Source organism: Lichenostomus cassidix, chromosome 3 (assembly GCF_008360975.1).
Source record: "Lichenostomus cassidix isolate B80296 chromosome 3, HeHo_3.0, whole genome shotgun sequence".
NCBI lineage: Eukaryota > Metazoa > Chordata > Aves > Passeriformes > Meliphagidae > Lichenostomus > Lichenostomus cassidix.
In genome coordinates, this window is record NC_139483.1 from 106,564,408 (window position 1) to 106,587,776 (window position 23,369).

The 23,369-nt window shown below is 39.5% G+C and overlaps 1 protein-coding gene across 1 annotated transcript; it reads right to left on the minus strand.

Annotated features, from left to right (window-relative positions):
• Positions 1 to 4,327: 4,327 nt before the first annotated feature.
• Positions 4,328 to 20,834, minus strand: OPN5 (opsin 5). The gene is made up of 6 exons (XM_085057434.1): positions 20,696 to 20,834; positions 15,287 to 15,406; positions 11,046 to 11,216; positions 8,324 to 8,658; positions 5,907 to 6,142; positions 4,328 to 4,633 (listed from the first exon to the last, which is right to left on the minus strand). The coding sequence occupies exons 1-6, from the start codon at positions 20,832 to 20,834 to the stop codon at positions 4,570 to 4,572; spliced, it is 1,065 nt and encodes a 354-aa protein (XP_084913560.1). The 3' UTR covers positions 4,328 to 4,569.
• Positions 20,835 to 23,369: the final 2,535 nt, after the last annotated feature.

Below are 23,369 nucleotides of genomic sequence, written 5' to 3' on the forward strand. Positions count from 1 at the left end.
AATGGGGAAGTGAAGATCATTCCAGGCAGTTACAAAAACAGCCCTCACCCTGTTCACTGTGTTCCAAGGGAAGGAGAATATGAGCCATCCTGAAAAGCAAAGCATGTAGACAAGAAAAAGGTCAGTATGGGATGCACAAGAGCTCAAGAACCTGTAAACGTGGTGATCAGAATGGTGGTGCTCATCAGCAGCCCTCCAGAAAACCTCATTTCAGGCAGCTAAAGGTTCTTCCCTGGGGCCAGAGAAGTGCAAAGACTTGTGAAACTTGGGAAAATACAGACATGGAGGAAAAAAACCAGAACTCGCACGGGAGGAGGGAAGAGAAATTGTTGTTATGGTGAACATTTGTTCAGAGCTTCTTACCCAGGGCAAGACTCATCTGGGGACATCCTGAGCTGGAAAATGTGACTAAAAAGATGCCAAAGCAGCTTTCCTGAGGGATGTAGATTGATCTGTCTGAAAGTTCCCTGGGGAGGAAGAAGAGGCAGAAATACAAACATAATATGAATAATGTAGAATTATGGGAGAAATAATGCTGGGTGATTTAGCAGCTATTCAGATTTATTCTCATGACCAAGATCACCCTGCATAGCAGAGGTGGGACAACCTCCAAAAGACATTGTCAGCCAAGAGAAAAGTTCCACCAAGGAATCCAATTCACTATCATTGTGCCTGTCATTCATTAATCACACTCTCTTTGTATGGAGACACATCAATTTTCTCTTTCCCTTTCCATGCCACAAAGCCAAAAATCTTCTGCTATCAGCAGTCTTGTGCTGTGGGTGATAAATATTTTTAACAAATCACTTGTTGGGTTGGGTACTTTACATTTTTGTTACAGATCTAGAAATAAAATTTGCTACAGCTGCATTCACCTGCATGGACAAATGCCCTCTACTCTCTTCCACAATCTCACAACCATAACTTACATTTTTAGTACTTTATTTTTTTCAACTTCTTCTGTCATAAGTTTCCTTAATTCCCCTATTTCAAGAGTCTCTTCAGGCATTTTAAATCTTGATATGTCTTCATTATAATCAACAGATTTCCAAGCCTGCAGAAGAAGGTTTATAGTCATTCTTCATCTATGACTGAAAATGACAAATAAAAATTTCCATGTCCACATGCTTTGCATAATTTCACCATCACTTCAAAATACAGTGCTGCTCTCATTACTCTGTTACTCTCAATCTTACTGCCCAGGTCAGGTCATTATCTAAGTAGAGTCTTAGCCTGTGTCAATTATTTCCTTCAAGTCATGGGCAGTGAATTCAAACAGAATTTTTCTTCTTTGCAGCTCAGTCTGAATGCACACAAAGGTTATATAATGAAAGATTCTCATTTATAGCTATTTTTCTTGATGGTGCTATTTTCATTGAAAAGCATTTAGTTTAATGTTTATACATAAAAAGAGGAAATTTCTTAATATAACAAGAAGGATGAAATATTGAAAATGCAATAAAGAAATCTTCCTTCAGAGTCGTATTCCTTACTCATTCATCACACTGAGTAGGTTTTATACTGTTGGTGCTTTGACAAAGCCCAGATCACAAAATAGTATAAGTTTGAAAATTGTAAAACATTGAGAAGATTTCTAGAACAGCAAAATGAGAGATTTGCTGCCTTTGATGACCTCAGACCAAGGTTACATATCTCAGTTTGGTAAAATAATCAATTATCAGCCTCAACACATGAAGAGAGAGAGAGACTCTGTCCTGAGCATCAGTGGCAAAGTACTATCTTTAGAACCATCTGGCTACAACCTTCAAATCAATTCAAAGCTGACCTTGAAAATTCAAATCCCTAATAAGACCCCCCATTCCTCTACCACTGTGATCCCAAGCGGAGCACAAATTTTATGAGCTGCTTTATATACAGGTGAACAAATAAGGTGTCCCAGTTCTCTTTTATCATTGAATCCAATGAGATCCATTTGCTCCTAGGTTCAGATTCTGCATTTAAATTAAGTACTGCATGCTGGAATGTGCATTTCCTGCTGGATTCAGGGAAACATCTTCCACTTGAACACATGCTCAGCATAAAATTGCCTCTACCTCCTGCAAAAGCTGGAGTCCTAACTTTTCTTATAGGGCAAGATATTGTTCAGTAGTGGCAAAACTACATTTTCAGGCAAAAATAATTATGGCACTGAATAAAAATTAAAAAAATTTAAATCATATGAAAATAAATATCATATGAAACATGTTTATCATTATCCTGGAAGTTCATACTTGGAGTTTACTAAACCTCTGAACTCTTTAGACAGCACATGTATCAAGTACATTCTCTACCATGGAATCCAAAAATATCTTGCACTCTTTAAAAACATAAAATCCAGCCCTACCTTGAGTATGTATCCATTTCTGGGATGACCCAGCAGCAATTGTGAGGAAAGTACATAATTTTAACTAATAAAGAGAAAAGCCTCCCCAGTATAAGTTAGAGGAAGGGTTCATGCACAAACTGTGAGTTTATTTACCCCTAAATCTGGCCAGACTACTGAGCAATTCCTACAATTTTGCAAACAGCGTTGCTCCTGTTAATCTCATTTATAGGGCTGCTGTACATCTGATTTACATCACACCTTAGTTATAATAAACATCTTAGACAAATCTGTAAAATAATAAAGAAATAAGTTTGTCTTATACTGAAAGGTCTGTAGGAATGAAAAACTCAACTTCTGGGGGGAAATTAGCACAAAACAATGTATAGGTAACATGGCAAGTCTTTGTACCTCCACAAGTTCTCTTGGTATTTATTCAAACTTGTTTTGCTAAAGCATTGCAGAGGAGGAAGCAATAATTTCCTCTACTCAGCTTAGGAAATTCAACAAAATTCTACTTCTGCTATGTGGTCTGAATATCATTTGAGAAAATAGCAACTGCAGAATGGGAGTGCTGGGACATGCCAACAAACATCAGATTAAACCTTTATGATATTATTGTTTAAACCAATATTAACATCACCATGGATTAGCTACAAAAGAAGTTCAGCTCAGTGTGGCAGGAAATGCATGTTAAACACAATTCTGAAATAACAGTAGGATAAATTAAAGTTAAACAGGAAATATTAAACAGGAAAATATTTGAAACTCCTTCACAAATGCTTTCTTTCCTTAAAGGAACAACTCAGAAGAAAGCTTTGCCCCTGTAAGTTTCTTTTTAACAGTCAGCAGAAATCTGTGTGGGAGACTCTTTGATTTGCAATTAACTTATTTTTAATAGAATCATATCCTTCTTGAAGAAATGACATAGAAACATCAAAATCATTATTTTAAACATTCAAAATCTGCCTCTACCTTAAGATAAATCCAAAAAAGCAAAAGGAGATAATAGGAATAATTATGGCTCCTATCCAACACAACTGTTTCAGCTGCCTTACTCTGCAGGTCATTTCAAGGCACATTGTTTTTCTGTTGAATGCATTAGGAACTTACAGAACTTCATTCTCCTAAATTGTTACCAATCTTCATCCTTCCAGGACTTTGTGTTTAAAAACTAATTTGCAGCTGCACTTTGGAAAGGCTCCTCTGTTACCAGAGCTGTGATTCTTCTCAAAAATACACCAGTTTCGAATCTGGTTTCATGGTTTGAATTGAGTAAGGTTTTGCCATTTTATATCTCATGAAGTGATCTCATAAAGAATTGTGATGAGTAAAATACAAGGCGAAAACTTCAGTTATCAATCAAGAAGTCAAATCTTTCTGCTCATTTTCATCACATTTCATTGTAGTTTTGGCCAGAGAATAGTAAAAATGTGTGAAATATTGGTTTGCTTAATTTGGCTTGGGCTGACTTCATTTACGTTCTATTTTTTATTACAAAGTGGTTCATAACTCCTACATGAATCTGCAGTTTGAGCAAGAGACCTTTCCACTCTCATTCACAATTGAGCAAGAATTTGTCAGTGTATATCTCATAAAGTGAGCCTGTGTATGAGTGTGGTACTTCTGATGTTGCCTTGACTAAAACCAAAATATTTCTGAATATTGAAGGACTGAAGTCAAAGTGGTTTTATGACGTCTTGTAGCCTTGTGATGGGAGAAATGATCACCAGGGAAATCCACTCAGCTAATGTTTCCCCACTGTGTAATTCAGAGCCCTGAAAAGTGAAGCTCTGACTCAGATATGTCCTCTAAGGAATCCCTTCTCTCATGTTCCAGTTCTCCAGTGACTGCAGCAGGAATTTAGGGAGATTAGCTTTGGTAAACTAAAACTGGCCTTTATGAATACTCTCCTTCCCCTGAGGGAAAATACGATCCAAACTATCATTTCTGTTAGTGCTAATAAGAGCAAGGAAAAAAAAAAGGGCATTTTAAAGCATATGAAGTGAAGGAAAATTTTTAATAAAAATCAATTTTCTCTCTTTCTTCTTCCTCTGAGTACTTAAAATATTTGCCCAACTCCAACACACTATTTTGGACAGGATGGAAAGAACTGTACATCATACATAGCAATAGGGAGTAAAATAAACCTGTCACCATGTTTTAATTCCTTTACAGCAAGAGGAACTGGAGCCAGTAGGGTTGTTTGTCATCAAGTTTTCATTTGCTGTGTGTGAGATGAGCCCTCATGCTTCCAGCTGGGTTTCATTCATGGCTGCAGAGTCCCTGGGTGCAGAGATGGTGTATGTCCTGTGGGGGAGAAGGGACAGTGCTCATTTGGTTCATGCCAAACTGGATTTTAAGTTCCTCCTCCTGGGAAGTGATCCCTCAAAATCATTCTGTTCACTGCACAGGCCTAGGGAAGCCAACTTGAGTTCAGGGTGAGGGACTGGGTGAAACCCCCAAAGGAGGTTAAACACAAATCCAGCTGCCAAAAATCCGCCAAAGGATTTGTGTCCCATTTGACTAAAACTGCAGAAGGGATTTTGGCAAACTATAAATTCAACACCTCAGAAATTTACAACAGATATAAACTCTGTATGTTCTGCAGATTAAATGAATCCGAGTGCAAGATTATGGTGCAATCTGCTCCAAGAAGCTGTGCAAGCTCAAGATTGACTCACTCTCTGAGCAACACATCAAAACAAGGTGGAATTGGTGACAGAATAATATGAATTATAAAATTGTCCTTCTTGCCTCTATTGAGGCACATATATTTTAGGCCTTTGAAGCAAATTATTGGAATTCTGTTGTTTCACAGTCACTTGTATGTAGTATGGGTTTTGTGGCCTTTGTGTCAGTCTGCACTGTCAGATTAACACCCATCGTTGTCTCATTGTTCAATCACAGCAGTAAGGTACTTGTCTGGCACAATACAGAACTAGAAACACTCTCCCTCCAAGTGCATAATTAGTGTTTTCAGGAAATTCAAGGGTATTCAGCACAGATTTTGCCTGAAAGTTGTAAATTATAAAAAATAGGCATTTTTATGAGACGTTATTACACTTTGATTTTTCTGGTTTGAGGTGGGGTATTTTGGTGTGCATGGTACCTGCTGGGTGGTTAAGGAACTGTTGTCTCTCCCTGTTGATTCTGTGGCTGAAAGGCATAGTATTAACAGGTTAATTATGGAAGGAATTAACACAATTCTTTTCCATTTGCTTCACAGGCAATAGAGGTCACCAACACCTTCTGGTGGAAACTCATATGATGGCGTGAAACAAAAGGTTCAGAAAGACAGGACTGATCCAAACCCACTAAAACCAATGGGACTTTTTTTCCAAATTATACCAAAGGAGTTGCAGCTGAATCTAAAATAAGGACTGTCTCCTTGCTTCTCTCTATACACCAAGAGTCACTTTCCAAATTCCCATGGCAAGAAAAACCCCAAATCAAAATGGTCATGGTCAAAGCCAAGAAATAAAATTCAATGAGCTGTGATTCTTGGCAGACCTTAGTTTGGTACTTTTTGGAACCTTGTGCTTGTTCTTAAAGGTATCCTACTTCTCAAAGAAGAGATTACCTTGATTTCTTCAAAGAGCTCTTTTCCTTCAGCCCTCCTGACCGACAGCAGGCAAACTTGCAATCGATGACCTGGTAGATGATGGGGTTGTACATGGCTGCTGACTTTGCAAGCAGTGTTGGGATCACTGAGAACTGGATGGGGACTGAATCTGGCCGTCCAAAGGCTGACCAGACCGAGACCACGGCGTAAGGGATCCAGGCAAGGAGGAACCCTGCACAGATCAACATTGCCACCTTGTGGGAGCAGAAAAGACACAATGAGGTTTATCCAGAAGAGGCAGACACTGGCAGCACAGCATAGAGCAAGGCAGAATGCAAGAGAATTGCATTCCACTGAATGGAAAAGCAAAATGATTACTTGCTTCTTTATATGAATTTACAATATGAACAAAATCTGCCTCTTTATCTACTGCCTGTGTTTCTTTCACCTGAAAGAAAGCACCTTTCAGTGCAGTTAATGAGGCTGCTATCAGACCTTTAAAAATGCAATAAGGTCTGGCTAAATATGAGGAAAATAAATGAGATTTTGGAAAATAATAATAATATGATATTGAATTCAAATTATTTTAGGAGGGGATTCCTTTCTAAACACAGAATCTATTTTTTAGGATAATATGCAGATAATATGCAGATAATAGCAGAGCTGTGAAAGTTTCTGAAAAAAGGTCTTATGAAAATTGGGAATTTAACTGAGAATGAGAATGCTAGTACGATGTCTATATTTCTTTCTCCTAACCCCTATCATGGATTGATACTCCATTAGAATAGGTAGATACTTTAAAAAGCAAATTCATGTTAAGCATTTTTGTTCTGATAAATGAGTTCCTGGTAAATTAGTAATTTACTTCCTCAGAATGTGAGGAAATGTAACCATAAGAAATTTCAGTATAAATATCAAAGAAAAACAGTTTGGGGTCAAAATCTGTGATTTATATACTTTACCTGAATCAGCCTGTCTGCCCTCAGTCACAGCCTGATATCACTCCAAGTGATGCCATGCCATAATACATCCTGAAAAACATCTGCCTTTGTACTGCTGCCATTGACAGATTATTGCTGCATCCACACTGGTGGCAGCACATGTGCACTCATTTGGAATAAGGCAATTAGCAAGATTAGATTACAAAAAAATTCACCAGAAAGAACAAGGGGTTTGGACATTGCATAACCTTTCCTGTAGTTTGTTTTTTTGTTGCTGTCTGTCACTGAAGGGACAGTGCAGGTGAGCCAAAGATGTCAAACACAGCTTGTTTGTTATAAATTGTGCTGTGGAGTCTAATGGGCTATTAGGGAGACTCATTTTCCATATTTATATTTATCCCAACATTATTTTTTCCAGTGTAGATTCAAGACAGGAGGGAAAATTACTGGTGTTGTAACTCAGATCACATTGAAGTTTTACACAATCCTCCCAATATGGAAAAAAATCTGCAACCTGAAATCAAAAGTTTCTATTGCTCTTCAAAAGAAATTTGCTGAATAACTGCAGGAAAAAAAAGTAACAATTTGAAACATCCTTTTGAAAAGCAAGTGCAGTTGTTCCAGCTGTACTGGCAGCCCTGGCTGTACAGGTACCTAGCTGAAATTTTCAGATATGTTTAGACACAATGTCCCTTATTGCTGTATGTCATATAACTTTCAGTTCAACTCACAAAAATTGTAATAAAATTTGATCAGCCAAGCAAAACTTGCTGCTTGCCTCACTCTTGGCATGGCTTACAGAAGCTGGTGAATCTTTTACAGACAAGGAATCTGATTTTGTTCAATACAAGCCATTATTTTGAGACATTTCCTGGCACAATAACCAGCATCTAGGATCATGGCTGTCACCATTGCCAAACAGAAAATAGATTCAATCAGAAAGGAAAAACAGGATATGGTCTGAGATGAAAAATTAATTTTAGCACTGCAGTGCATTTTTATCAGCAGTTCATGGCTGAGCCTAACTGATGAATTGTTTGCATTAAAACAATTGCAGTGTCACAGGACCTATTTTGGTTTATATCTTCATTAACAGAGGAACATAAACTGTCTGAAAGTTTTATTTCCCTGCTACAATAATCTGCTCTCTATCTGTTTTCTCTTATAATTCCTATGCACATTGAACACCTTAAATTAGTCTTCACAACTGTTTCTGAGAGTAGAGGGTGTTTTATGGTGGGGAGCAGGGCCATGGGGAGATGATATGACTTGTAAGGTCACACAGGAAAACTGTGGCTGAGCTTCAGAGTGAATCATGATCCCAGGGACTTGAGTGCCCTGATCACAGAATGATGTTTCCACTCCTGTTTTTACCCCACCTTGACAGCAACAGAGGAGAAAGCTACAAAAACCACCTTCAGAGTATTGCATTATTGTCACCAAACCTGCTTCTATGACTTAACAAAGCAAACGGAGGTAAAAGTTCCTACTTACCTTGGTCAGCTTCATTTCAAGTATGTGGCTGTTCTGAATCCTGCTATCATAGTGAGCAACTTCTTTGGTGGACGATTTGACTTTTAAAATTATTTTGACATAGGAAAACACAATCACTGCAGTTGGGAACAGGAGGCAGAAGAAAAGGATGCTCAGAACAAAAGCCTGTCCAGCCACTGAAGCCTGTGCCAGCCACCAGTCCAGAGTGCAGGAGGTCCCAAAGGGCTCAGGGGCATAGCTCCCCACCCCAGCAAAAGGCACTGTAGCCCAGAATGTAGCATAGGCCCAGATTATTGCCAGGCAGATAAATGCATGGTGTCTCTTAAGCCAGGTACCTGGAAGGAAATTCAAGAGTTACAGGTTGATGCCCAGATGTATTTGGCACGATGAAATGTATTGTGTCACTGGAAGTGTTCAGTGCCAGGCTGGATGTGGCTGTGAGCAATCTGCTCTAGGGGAAGCTGAACCTGTGGGGACTTTGGAACTGGATGGTCTTTAAGGTCCTTTCCAATCCCAACCATTCTATGAGTCTGTGAAATATGAGTTTGCTTGACTGTTTGACAACAACTCTGTCGTGTTCACCTTGGCTCTTTCCAGGTGTCCCTAGTGTCCCTGAGGTCACATTGTACCTCATGAAGACCAAGACTCACTCACATGGAAGGCTCCACCTGTCCTCATTTCAGATCTTTGCTTTAAGTTGTGATGATTTATGACTGAGAAGATTCCAGACTAAAGCAATCCAAACAACCAGCTCCCAGCTGTGGGAATTGTGTCCAGTAACTCCAGTTCTTTAATGTAATTTAGGATATTTCCTATTCTTTCTCTCCTATATTACTTGACTAAAGTTCAAACTCAGTGACCAGAAAACAAGGCTTTACAAAGGAAATAAGATATCTAAGATTTAATTTTACTTTGTAATCTTTTCCAGTACAGAAAATCACCATGTGTGTCCTGTCAGAAGTATCTGTAATAGAGGTTTTCTTGTATCCTTGCCCCTCTTTTTATTAAATACCAATAGAATTCCTGGAGATCTGAATATTACCTCTCTGCTCATCTTGAATACAGCTCTAATTCATCTGGAAAAAAGTTTTAGTTTTCTGGGTTTTCATCATCTATGTATTCAATATGTAGGACTCAGGACTAACAAATTTAAATCTTTAATTTTTGCAGAAACTTGGAATATGGCATTGTAACATCTCCTTCCATCTTGGAACCTCCAACCTGTTTGCACTCCCTGACTCACAGGGGAGTTTTCACTCATGTCACACTAACATTAAGGAGATTTCTTCAGGGTTTCAGAGTGACTTAAAACAAAGCCAAAGCAAAGAAACACCTGTAATTTGGATGTGTCCTGCACCCCTTCCCAGCTGATTTTACATTTCCAGATCACTGGAAGGAAAACAATGCCTGACAAATGATGTATTCATGTATGATGGCTGAGAGACAGAAAGGTGGTTGGTTTAGTCCAGGAATGGAAAAACAAAACAAAAATAGTGTAAGTACTAAAGGGGAAACATTTTTTAACCACCTAGGCTGAACATGATAAACATGGGTTTTTTATTGCTCTTCATCATTTTGTATGGATCACTGTGATCAGAGCCCTTGAGCATAAAGGACTGAAGAGTTTTCTCTCCTGTGAACTAAGATGTCATGTCAAACACCACAGCTGGTGGCATGAATGCAGCCAGCCATGAAATATTCACTTCAGCTCACCAATTCTGTGAAAAATTGTCTATGATTTGGGTTGCCACTGAATTATTTTGATAAGAGTTCTATAGAAAGAACTTAAATCTTGCTTAATATTATTGGTGTATCTAAAACTCAGCTAAGCATACCTCCCCTGCACTCCCATTTAGGGAAAGGTAAGAACACACCAGGATCTATAATGGCACTTCTTAGCACAGAACCACAGCTTTTATCTGCTTGCACAGACTGGCTTATTTACACTTCCTAGCTGCAAACATTCTCTCTAATTTAACATGATTGATATTACATGTCATCATAAAGAAATCTGTTGTGTCCCTTAAGTCACATGGGCAAGGTGTTTCTTAAAGTCACCTTGAGCATTCCCTGTATTTGGATGGGAATTTAGTCCCTTACAACACAAGAAGAACATCTTTTCTAAACTGTGAAATACCATTTAACTGGAAAGAATGAAGCATTTAATGCATCCTATTCCAGAAGTACAAGATATTGATGGATATCGTGGTACCATCTTGCACTGCTAAATTCATTTCATCCTCTCAGGTTCCATTTCCGTATTTGAGAGACAATTTCACATTATGACTTATTGGCCTTCCAAATCCCTTAAGTGTTTTAAATAGCTTGCCACACACTTCAGATGAATTTAGGCATCTAATAAGGAATATTTCTGTGATATTTCATAAGACTCTGTACTGTGTGCAATACTTGCATCTGTTAATGCTAATTTGCCCTGATAGACACAACATGATTTATCTGTGAGGGGTTACAAAAACTCATGGCTTGTGCAGACAGCAGAGGGACAACAGTGAGGGGGTTGCAGCCAGCCAAATGAATTTAACTGGGATTACTTGGATCATGCAAACACATTTCTCTCATCTGTGCACTCCCCTCTATATTTCAGAAAACATTCTGAAGAGGTTAAGTACGATTTCAGTGTAGTAAACTATAGCACTCAATATAGCTTCTCTGCAGTCATAGATAATACAGTTATCTATACATAGATATATAATTGTCTTACCATAGGACAAGTGGCAGATTTTGAGGTACCTGTCCAGGCTGACAGCTGTCATGGTGATGAGGCTCCCACAGCCAAAGAAGAAACCAGCCCACCCATACCAGCGGCAGCCTATCCATCCAAACATCCAGCGGTGGGAAAAGAAGGAGATGATGCTGAAGGGTTTGCCTACAACTTCAAAATAGAAGAGAATGTCAGTCTACTGATAAAATCCACCATTGAGAAAATCTCCTTTTATCAGAAAGGCAAACCCTCTCTTCTGCACAAAACTACTACCAGTAAAAGTGCTCTGCAGTGTGGAGAAAGGGCTTCAGGCACAGGAGATGTGATGACTTTAAGCTGAAGGAGGGAAAATTTAGATGAGATATTAGGAAGAAAATCATTACTGCAGGGATGGTGAGGCACAGTCATGGGCTGCCCAGAGAAGCTGTGGATGTTCCTTCTCTGGAATTGTTCAAGGCCAGATTGGACAGGGCTTGGAGCAACCTGGTCAACTGGAAGGTGTCCCTGCCCATGTCAGGGGGTTGGAATGGGATGGTCCTTAATGTCCCTTCCAACCCAAAGCATTCTGTGATTCCATGACTTGTGTGCCCTCCAAGCACAGGACTGACCCTGAGACAGCTCTAACTGGATCCCAGAGCACCAGTGATGGCAGGATGAGCCAAGCCTGCAGAAGGGCTGGAAAGAGCTGCTTTACTATAGACCACAGGAACCAGAGGTAAACCAACATCTGGAACTGACCAGGCTCTTCCCAAATGGAAAACTTCAGAGGATGTGTTAAGTTCACATGTCAGTACAGAAACAGGAAGGGTGATGGTGAGTCTGAGCTTGAAACAGGCACAGATCTGCTTAGTCTACATCCTTAAAGCTAATTGTGTGTCTTCAAGCACAAAATAAGGAAATTTGCCTTCCAAAAGGACTTTTGCAAAGTCAAGGCCCAGCAGGAGGATACACAGTGAGGTAAAGTGTTAGGTGGGAAGGAAAGATGTGGACTTGAGCTGCAGAAGTGGTTTCAGCTCCTCTCCATGCCACACATTTCTGTGGTGCATCCTAGCAAGTCACCTGGGCAGAGATACCACAACATTCTGAGCTTCTCCAAACAGATGGGAAATGACTCAAAAAAATTATTTTTGAGGCTTTCTCTTTCGTGGCACTTTAGCTCATTCCTCCACATGTAAAAGTGAGTGCTGCATTATGGAAGAAGTGCAGTTAGGTCAAATGTTGTTCCATTCTCACCTTAAAGCAGATTTACGTTACTCATTTTCTTTGTAAGTATTGTGAAAAAGAGAGAGTTTGAAAATTGTAATTTCTAATAGGAAATCTCTACTTTCTCCTAATTATAATCTTTTCCTTGGTCATAATTTAGGCAAACAAAAAAAAAAAAATCAACTTTAATGGAACTGAAAACTCAAAAATTTATAATCTAGGAACATATGTTTTCCAAACCCTTCAGGTTTTTTTACCAGCCTGATCTTCAATTCTCCCAGACCTGAATATTCCAACTGCAGCATTCAAACAATATTAAATATTGAACTCCAGGTTCCTGTGACTGTATTCCTTCCTGCACAGGAGCAGCCAGAACACCTCAAGGATTTGAAAACATCTCAGCTGCCCTGGGCTAGTTTCCCTGGCTGAACCACAATGTCTTTAATGTCATAGAAGCTCAGTGAATTTGTTTATGAAGAGAGCAAAAATGGTCCTGTAAACTGCAATTCCCACTAGGTAACCTATTAATAGAAGCCAAGACAAAAATCTTTATTTTGTTGAAGTGATTTGTAGGAAAATATTTTGGATTGTTCCCAAAAACATTCCGTTTCACTTTGAACTGATGCAAAACCAAGCATTCTGTTTTCATTCTTAACAGAAAATTAAAACGTTTCTACCAAAACCAAGTCTTGCAGAAAATTACCTTTGCTTCATCTTCTATGTATGAGGATTAAAAACCTTTCAAAATAAGATTTCTTTTTAAACAAGGTATTTTTGGGTTATTTTCCTTCAGCCTAAGCCTGTAAGGAAAGTTCTGCCTGAACCTGCAGGTTGTGCTCAGGTCAATCATTCTCTGGGCAGAATAAATGCACTTTTAATTTTTCAAGCAAAAGATTACCTCAGTGATTAAGATTTCAAGAGAAACATTAAATATGGCAAGGTCTAGGATATATGCTAACAGTCAGCAACTTTGGCCATATAAATGAGTAACAGCTTTAAAGGCCAACACAATTCTTTGCAAAAAATCAAATTTCTCTTCAGCGGCAGGACTCAGAGCAGCCCAGAGCATGGTCAGTGCAAAGTGAGCCAGAAGCAGTTTTAAATAAGGGCCTGGTGCCACCCCGTGGAAATCTGCAGGAAGTAGAACTCATTTCTTCAGCAAGGCGTTCAGACAAGGGTGTGAAATACAAAGATTTGGGGGAAAAAGATCCTATCTTCAACCAGTCCAGCAGACAGACTATATTGCATTTCTTAAGTTAGCAGCTTCCATTAATTAAAAAAAAAAAAATTAGAAACGGGAGAAAAACCATGCATGGCTGTGCCAATGACTATTTTTAATTCCAAAATTTAAACACATGGATAGATTGAAATTCCCCATGGAAGAAAGCAAGGTGATCAAGTGGCGAGTTGGTGACAGACCTTAACAGAGAAATTAGCAGCTCTCCCACTAAGATGGATCCCAAACAAGCTGCAATTTAAATGGCTGGGACACACAGTTTTTCTGGTTAGGAGATTCCTGTTAAAATTCATCAAATCGTAGAATCACAGAATGTTTTGGATTAGAAGAGATCTTAAAGATCATCTCATTCCACCCCCTGCCATGGGCAGGGACACCTTCCACTATCCCAGGTTGCTCAGAGCCACATCCAGCCTGGCCTTGGACACTCCCAGGGATGGGGCAGCCACAGCTTTCTGGGCAATATCCAGGACATAAATCTGGGCAAATTCTTCTGAAACACTCCCTCTCATTGGAGTGACTGACAAAGGAGTCAAACATGAACACAATAAGACAGATTCTTAAAACACAAAGAAAATGGGAGTATCACAGAAGAGATAAAAGCCAGCCTGGGGGGTTTTTACCTTAACTTCTAAATATTGCAAGATGGAAATATTGTCTCCATGGCAGAAATGCCTAAGAAATCCTTATGATTTCTCTGTGTGGTAGCAGTGATATTTATACCAACATCTTTCTTTTACTGAATTAGTATTTCCTTCAGAAATCCATGTTTACTGAGAAAAACCACTGGAATTTGCAGGGATGAACTCCTTGGCCATGAGAGCTCAAACAAGCATCAGTCTGGAGAGGCTGGGAGCAATCATTTTATAATGATCAGTGATATTTTGGGCATTTAAAGGGCAAAAGCATCTGGCAGAGACAAGGGCAGGAAAAGGGTGCACTGGAGCTGAGGGCAGAGGTGTCAGGGCAGACAACACACTGGGGACAGATGACTCTGCAGGCATGGGAATATAAAGCCATTTATATGGCACTGGGGGGATCCCATGGTCAGCTGAGTCCTGATACCCATTGGATTGTCTGCTTTCCAAAATACCCTTTTCTAAATGACATCCAGCCCTTTCCCTTTATTTCTCCATGAGCAGCTCAATCAGTCTCATGTCAAGAGGCAAAACAACCATCTCTGCAACTCTGGACAAACCCTCCAAAACTCCCTCCTCCCATGCCAGGACATCCAGACTGTGGGGTTGAGATAAAAATCCTCCCAGTTGGCTGTTGTTGCTCATACTCTACAGATTGACACAAATGCTTATTTTTTTCTAATCCAGAGACAAAGGAGGACAATCACTAGAGAGAAAACTATTAGATGAGGTGATGGCCACTGGCATTTCCAAATTATTTGGCTAAACATGCATTTTTGAGGCATTTGGATCCTTTCTATTGCACCTATGGCAGGAAAATATAATTTTCTGCACCTGTAATTCCAAGCTATTTTGTGGGTAATGTGCCAGAGTGCACATGGAAGCTGCTTGGAGACCTGCCCAGGGCTGGGGTGAACAGGAGCTCTGTCTGTTTGATAAAATCAACCCCAATTTTTCCTCTGTGCTGTTCATTTCTTCCCACTGAGTTGTTCAGGAATGTTGTTTTCCATCCTTCTCTGTTATTTACACACAAATAATAGAGCAGAATTATTGGCAGCAAAAGGCATGTGGTGGTCCCATGACTTCCAGAGGAATGTCTCCTGCTGCTGCCAGACAGAATGGTGAGATAGTAAAAGGGAGGGAAAATAAAAACATGAAATTACCTGAAATGCCCAGATCACACACTGCTAAATTAACAGTCATTATCTCAGCAGGTCTCAGCTTCTTTTTTCGCTTTGAGGACATAAAAATAACATACCCATTCCCCAGAGTTGAAAGGATCCCTGTAATAATGGAAAATAGAATAACAATCAAAGGAGAATCCTCCTCAAAACCAGCAATACTCCATCTTCCCTGTGAAACCCCCTGATATTTTCAGCCTGAACCTGTGGTGCTAAGGCTGGGCATTTTCCTCTGAAATGTGATCACCTCATGGTCATTGTGCAGCTCGTGGAGACATGGGCTGCAGACACATCCCTCCCACAGAAAATGCTGCTTTCCCCCTGCAGCAGGGCATTGCCTCCACCACCTGAGCCTGCACAGCCAGCCATGGAATTCACCAGAGAAATCCCAAAATCCCTCTGCTCTGACCAACCCAGTCTGCACTCATATGGCCACAAGGATGAAATTCAGCTCTCTGTAATCACAGGGACCACAATCTGACCAACCTCAACTTTATTAAATACTCTAATAAGAGGTTGAAGGGTAAATTTCTAATAAAACGCAATTTAAGATATTAATACCAAATCTTGAATCTTGCATTAAAATAGATTTCTTTCATAAGAACGATAAATTATAAAATTAATCTGATTTTAACTCCCAGGTGGAACTCAGTGCATGAGCAGGGATGTTTCCCATATTAGCTGACATCTTTTTTTCCATATTACCACCCAAAGACCTGCAGGGATCAGCACTGTAAGTGGTTCATCTGCCATGGAATTAATCACACCAGTACAAAAAACTGTAGGGTTTCCAGTTCCCTTAAAGAAAAATGTGTCTTCACTAATTCATGTTTGAAAGAGTTTGATCTCAGAGTGAGAGTTTTGCTGTGGAAACGCAGGACAGCACACAACATCCCTCTCATGGAGCAAGAGTCACACCCAGAGGTGAAAAAACCTACCTCAGGAATTGAAGCTCAATAATTATGTAGGTATTTAATTATTTAGTGATTCATTTGGTAATTCAGTAATAAATATACCTAGTATTTAAATGGGTATTTTATTATTTACTCTGGTCCATCAAAGGAATGATCCTCTTGCAAGGGTTCCTTGTCCCCACAAAATGAAGAAACCCAGCCTGGGAACATCCATGAGGCAGAGAGAGAAATGGTTCCCAGAGGCTACAACCAGACTATTTACCAAGAAATATGAGTGACTGTGGAACCAAAAGTTTACCAAACTCAGGAGAAAAATACTTTGATTTTGAATTCGTCAGTATTGAATGCAACACTTACTGGAAACTCTTTTTATTTTTATATTGACAGTATTGATTTCAATATTATTTTAAAAAATAAACAGAAGGACAGAAACTGGCTTATTATTGATCTTAGGTTTTCTCATCAAATTTGATTTACTCTTGGTGAATTAAATTTTAAAAACATCCTGCTCTTGAGGCTCTGCAAATTTAATCTGAATTATAAGCACATAGAGGTATTCATATGAATCATTTTCTCCCTTGCAGCTGAGTGAATGAATCTCAATGCTGCAAGCATTTTTCATATATTTTAATCCTTTTCTCTCTTAATGCCATTTTTCTCTCCAGTGATATTTAGGATAACTAGAGTGCCAGCATCCAGTCTGAAATACCTTTTGAAAGCATTTGACATTTTCCTGAATCTTTTTCAGCTGACTGGCAGTCTAGAGAGACATCTCTATCAGCCAAGCAGCTCTGAAGTTGCCAAGTTGCTCTGAAGCCACTGCTCATTATTAATATCAATGTTTCAGAGATCCCCAGCCCAGTGACCTCCTAATCCCCTGGCTGGAAGGGATCCATTGATAATTTGTGTTGCTTTTTGTCAATGCCTCTATCTGACAATTGCTGATCTCAATTCGTTTTAACTCCTTGGTGATCAAAACTTTATAACCTCCTTAGATGAGGCATCTAATGCTCCATTTCTCCTACTATTAAATGACTTTCCCAGCAGTCAGCTGAAGTCCTTGCTGGAGGAGGCTCCCAGCTCTGGTAGGTGGGAAACAGGAGGAAAAGACACTTCAGGTATAAAATAAAGGCTCTTTTCCAGGAGAACTGTCCATGGCACTGTGGCACTATTACATATATTCAAACAAAGAGCCAAGGATGTGATTACTAAAAAAGTGACACCTGCAAGGAGAGAGCCAGGCTGAGACACAAACCTGCAGTGAGAGAGAAAAGTGTTTACAAATAGCCAGCTGAAGGATAAACTCCCGTTTCTCCAACCTGACAGGAGTTCTAACCCATCAGAGAAAATGAAATTTAAAAAAAAATAAAAGAGAGGTCATGATTTTGTTTTCAATTAAGCTGTTTCATAACAGGCTGAGGAAGTGTGCAGCAGCAGTTTGTAAATCAATAGTGACTTGCCAAGGGGTTTCAGAGGAGCTGACAGCCAGCAGGTCCCTGCTCAGTAGTTTGTCACCCTGCCCAGCTCTACAGTGAATTAAGGCAGTGAGGAAAGAACTGGTAGGGGGAGTGACAAAGACAATAGAATTGGATTCTTATAACCATCTGCACAGTCTGATTATTTTTTTTCCCTAGACAATTAGAAAGCCACACATGGAAATTCAGGACAAAAATCATGCATTTGCAGAGAATTTATCACAGACTAGTCGAGATTTTCTTCAAAGACAAAAAAAAAATTATTTTCCTATTTCAAACTGCAATAGTTCAGCTGTACAACCAGATCCTAAAAGCTCTGCAGAGTTTCCTGATAAGATCCGGCCTTGTTCACTCACTATTCAGCTTCTTGCCCCTTTTTGAAAGAAATTTTAAATTCCCTTGCACCTTACACAGCTCAAGTGCAAGAAGATGCACAAAGCAGTCCTGATTTCCCATTTCCTGGCTTCCCACCTCCTGCTTCCCTCTCCCTGCTGCCAGGATGTCCCCACACACCATCCTCAGGAGGCACCACAGTTTCTTGGAAGGGATCTGCAGAGGAGTAGGGAGTGCAGTTCAGTGGCAGAAGGTGACAGGTTCAGTTTGAACCACAAGTTATAATAAAAACCCACAGACATGGAATAATAAAATCATTAAGTTGGAAAAGACCTCCAAGACGATCAAGTCCAACTGCTGACTGATCACCACCAAACCACACCATGAAGTGCCACATCTGCTTGTTTCCTGAACATTTCCAAGGATGATGATTTCATCACTTTCCTGGGCAGCCCATTCCAATGCTGAGCCACTCTTTCAGTGAAGAATTTTTTTCCTAATATTCAATTTAAACCTCCCCTGGTGCAATTTGAGTCCTGAAACCAGTTGCTGAAATGGCTGAGGTCACAACTGACCAGCAGCTAAGCAATGAGCCATTAAATACAACGCAATATTTGTTAAAAAGAATTTAAAATATCTGTTCAGGGTACCAGTGGTACCTTATTCTATAGATCCAAGTCCAAGGAAGATGCAAATACAGCATTTACATGGATATGTAAAGACCATAATTTGCTCTAATGAAAGCTGCTAGTGAAGTCTGTAATGCCCACAAGGGCAAAGTAATAACCAAGTAAAATGCAATGCAAAACAAACACTTTGCAAATTAAGTTAAGCTAAATGGAGGATAATGTCAGCAAAATGGAGGACATGATGTGTACAGATATATACAGGTACAGCAAAGCTGTGGCTTGAATTTCCCTGGCTTAGGCCACTGGATTCAGTGAGTTTACAAGTCCAGTATCAAAGTGATTATCAGACCTTGTCAAATTATACTTTCAGTTTCCTCACACTCCTCATGAAAATCTGTACCTTTATGGTTGGTTTTTGGCTTTTCACTGGAAGTTTTTGATTCATGTTCCTTGTCTTAATTTGATTATGTCTGTGTTTTTCAAAATTTTTCACACCTGACAGGGGTAATTTTTGGAACAGGATAAATCTACATTAAGTACAGAGAATATAGTATCTTTCAATAAGGACTTAAGGAGAAGAGAAATGAGAAATAAACAGAAACATAAATAGAAGGGAAATAATAATAAAAACTCTGCTTCCTCCACTATGGAAAAGATTACATTACTTAGATCAGAAAAGCAGTAAGACAGAGTAGGAGGGAGGGATGTAAAGTAGTGAATGAGAAATACAAAGGTAGGACTGACTGACAAATCTTGGCATTTTGTGCAGAACTCATTGAACAAGAGAATGAATTAAAACTGAAATAAATGCCAAGGAATCACTGTACACCCTGTATTCAGCCTTGTCTTCAGACATCTGACACCTGGAGCCCAATTTTCTGTAGAACAGTTCTATGTCTTCAGCTCAGCTCAGCTCAGCGAGAAAATAGCTGTTGAACTGTGAGACACTGCATGAACTAAAGGCATAAAGCACAAAGAAACTGAAAATATGTAAAGAAAATTATAGAATAGAATAGAATAGAATAGAATAGAATATCCTGAGTTGAAAAGGACCCACAAGGACCATCGAAGTCCAGCTCCTGGCCCTGCAGAGGACAATCCCAAGAATCACACCCTGTGCCTGAGAGTGCTGTCCAAACACTCCATGAACTCTGGCAGGTTTGGTGCAGTGACCACTTCCCTGGGGAGCTGTTCCAGTGCCCAACCACCCTCTGGGTGAAGAACTTTTTCCTGGTATCCAATGTAAACCTGCCCTGACTCAGCTTCATGCCATTCCCTGAGATGTTGAGTCAAATATGGTCACAAAAAGATGTAACTGTCCTCCTCCATAAAGTGAAGAAGGCAAATTATCAAGAAGAAGGACCAGTTTATCCCTAAAAGAAATGGAGACCAGGATTTTCCTGCTGAATGATGATTCCTTGGTATGTGAATATTTTAAAGAGAAATCACTCCCAGCTATCATCTGTGTGCACTAACCAATAGATAATTGTATTTACTCTGCTTGAAATTTCACTTTGAACCTGGTAAAGGACTCCAACACAAAAGGATGGGGAGGGTGCTAGGCAGAAAATATTGCTCAATATAATGTGTAACAGAGGACATGGGTAGGTTCACATGAGCAAGGCTCACATGAGCACAGCTGAGGGTGTTCACTGCTGTGTAGGCACACGAGAAAGGCTTTGAAAACAGGCTGTAAAATCCACATGGCGTAGTGAGGAAAACGCTGTTCTGCCCAGGGATAATTAAACTGCAGGGTAGCAACCTATCAGTTATCAAAAAAAATAATATTTATTCACTTTTTGCTGGAACATTTACTACTAGTCACTTTTGGCTACCTGCAGCAGTATTATCTGTTGGCATTAACTGTTGACACCATATTTCTAACACATTCTTTCCCCTCCCTCCCAGATTTTTCTTTCTAGTATGAAAAACATTAATGTAATTACACATCTGATGAACAGCAGTTTCTGCCTCCTCTTTGAGAGCTGCAAGGATGCAGTGGCACAGTCATGTTTCAAAGACCAATTATAAAATCATTACCAATGATTGTCAAATAAAAGCCAGCTATGATGTCAGCTTCTCTAGAAAGCTTTGATGCAAAGGGGTCTTCCTTTTGGAGATAGTGTGGGATGTATTCTTCCTGGGAGGAATTGTTGGGATCTGATGCCATCCCACTCATGTCCAGTTAAGCACCTGGAGAACAAAAGAACAGAGTTTGCTGTTAGAAAATGTAAAGGTATTTTTGTTCATACATAGGATGCATCTTCCCATCTTCAATTCTGCTCTGACATTTTCCAGGGCATTTCAGGATACAATTCAAAGCTGCACAAAGTATCCTGTCACGATTTAGTTCATTACTTACTTTACCCCAGACCATCATTATTCTCATGGCACCACAATATGAAAAAGGCATGAAGCTATTAGAGAGTGTCCAAAGGAGGCCACTAGGATGGAAAAGGAACTGGGGGGAAGCCTTGTGAGGAGCAGCTGAGGGCACTTGGTCTGTTCAGCCTGGAGAAGAGGAGACTGAGGGGAGACCTCACTGGGATCTTCAATATCCTCACAGAGGGAAGAGGAGGGGCAGAGGCTGATCACCCCATTCTCATAACCAGCCACAGGACTCAAGGAAAGCTGGAGCTGAGTCTGTACTGCTTGTCTTTATGTATCCACATGATTCTCACAATGCCAAGAAACTGGGAATTACCAGCAAGACAGTCCCAGCAATTTCCTTGTGTCCTGAAGGGCAATATGTCTGCAGATGGCAGCTCTGCAAACTTCACAGATAAGTAAAAAATTGCATCCATAAATTCTCCTTAGAGTTCTTTAGGCGTTGTGTTCCAATGCAAATAATTTCTCATGGCCACAGCTATAAACAACAATTTGTTGTTGGAATCATGAAGCAGCAGGAGTATTAAATAATGGACTCATCTGGGGAGGCTTGTTGGGTTTTCTTTCCATTTTCTTTTGTGTGGAAATGGGTTATTTAGGTCAAATATGCTAATATAAATAAAGTGAACCCTGATATGAGAAAATGGGAATCTGGCAAACACCCATGAGCTATTCCTCCAGGACAACTGAAGAAGTAAAGTGAGAAACTCCTGCATAAGACAAAAATTTCTGCCAAGTTTGAAACCACCCAGGCAGGGCCTATTTAGGGCATTCAGACACCCCAATTCCTGCTTGGTGGGGCAGGAGTGGCACTCCAGAACTGAGCACTTGACTCAGGGCTTCCATAACTTTTGCTGTGGTACCTGGGGCAGGCTGTGAAGTTCTAAATTTTTCCCCACCAAAGTCCAGCTTGAAGGGACACTAAATAAAAAAAAAAGTTTCATTATTTTACCCATTTGCTCTCTCTTCTGCACCTTGAAGACAGACAGTCTTGTGAATAACAGTGGCAATAGTGTCAATAACAGTCTTGTCAATAACAGTCTTGTCTGTGTGGTCAGATACACCCATGTACACCTAAAGCACTCACAACTCTCTCTCTACTGTCCTAGCTTTGGAAAAAAAATTTACTGAAGTGTAGCAAGTGTAGGGGATGTGCTTTTTCAAAAGTGAATTATTTCAGGAACCAAGATTTGAATAGATAACTCTACTAGTTTTATTAATACATGTGTTTTATAAGGTATCACAGTATTTAAAGCCTGATAAAGGTTATAAATATTCTGATTCACAGCTCCTAAAAGTTAATGAGTCTGCAACAGGGACTACAAAATGTTGTTTTAGTAGAAACACCAATGACCCATGCTTGTCCCAATCCTCATTGCTTGCAGGTTCTTGGGAACTCCCAAAACATGTTGGGAAGATGCACCAACCCAGGTTCAAATTATTGTGTGTATTATGTGGGGCTTAGATAAATATGGGCACAGAGTGGTAAAATCTGAAGTCCTTAATCTAAGTTAGTAGGAATCTGAATTAGTAAGAAACCTAAATTATTAATTAATCTAAATTAGTAAGAAAACAATCTCTGTGCTGATGTTAGCCAGACAAAAATGGATGTACTCAGTTTGCGTAAAAACAAACTGGTATGAAGTGAGAAAAGCATTTTTGGAAATTTGCAGGCAAACGAAGGAAATATTATTGCCAACCATTTAAAAAATCTGAAAAAAACTAAAACTGTGTTGTAGATCAATTACAAAAAATATTTAATATGGGAAACAGCGGTATGTAGTGAGTGCCATAGGAATCCCAGAGACTAAACTATTCTCATTTGCTGCCAAAATCCCCTGTGGAAGTCACTGTGGCAGGGATGTTTTCATGTACTTGACAAGAGAACACAAGAAATCAAACATTCTTTCCAAAGTCACGGCCCACAGACAAGTGCTGCAATTATCTGTAAAAGCAGATTAAATTACCGAGGGAAAAATGGCAAAGTGAAACAAAAGATGTCCATGGACCCTGAGTCACCTCATAGAAAGAGTCAGTAGGGCTTCTTTTGAAGGATTAATAGAGCTAAAGTGATAACACTATCAATTGTGTTAAGGAAATAATTTTCTGCTCTCTCATGATGTGTTAAAACAATAGAACTATGAATAATTTTATCTGAGTCAGTAAAAGACAAAAGCTAAAAGGATAAATTAGTGCCAGCAAATATTACCTTTTTAAGAGGAAAAAAGGTAATTATCTCTTCCTCTAATTTGTCCAATTCTCATCCATTTCTCAGTGTCTCCACAGCAAAGTTAGTCAGCTCTCAGTGTCTAGAGACTATGGATCC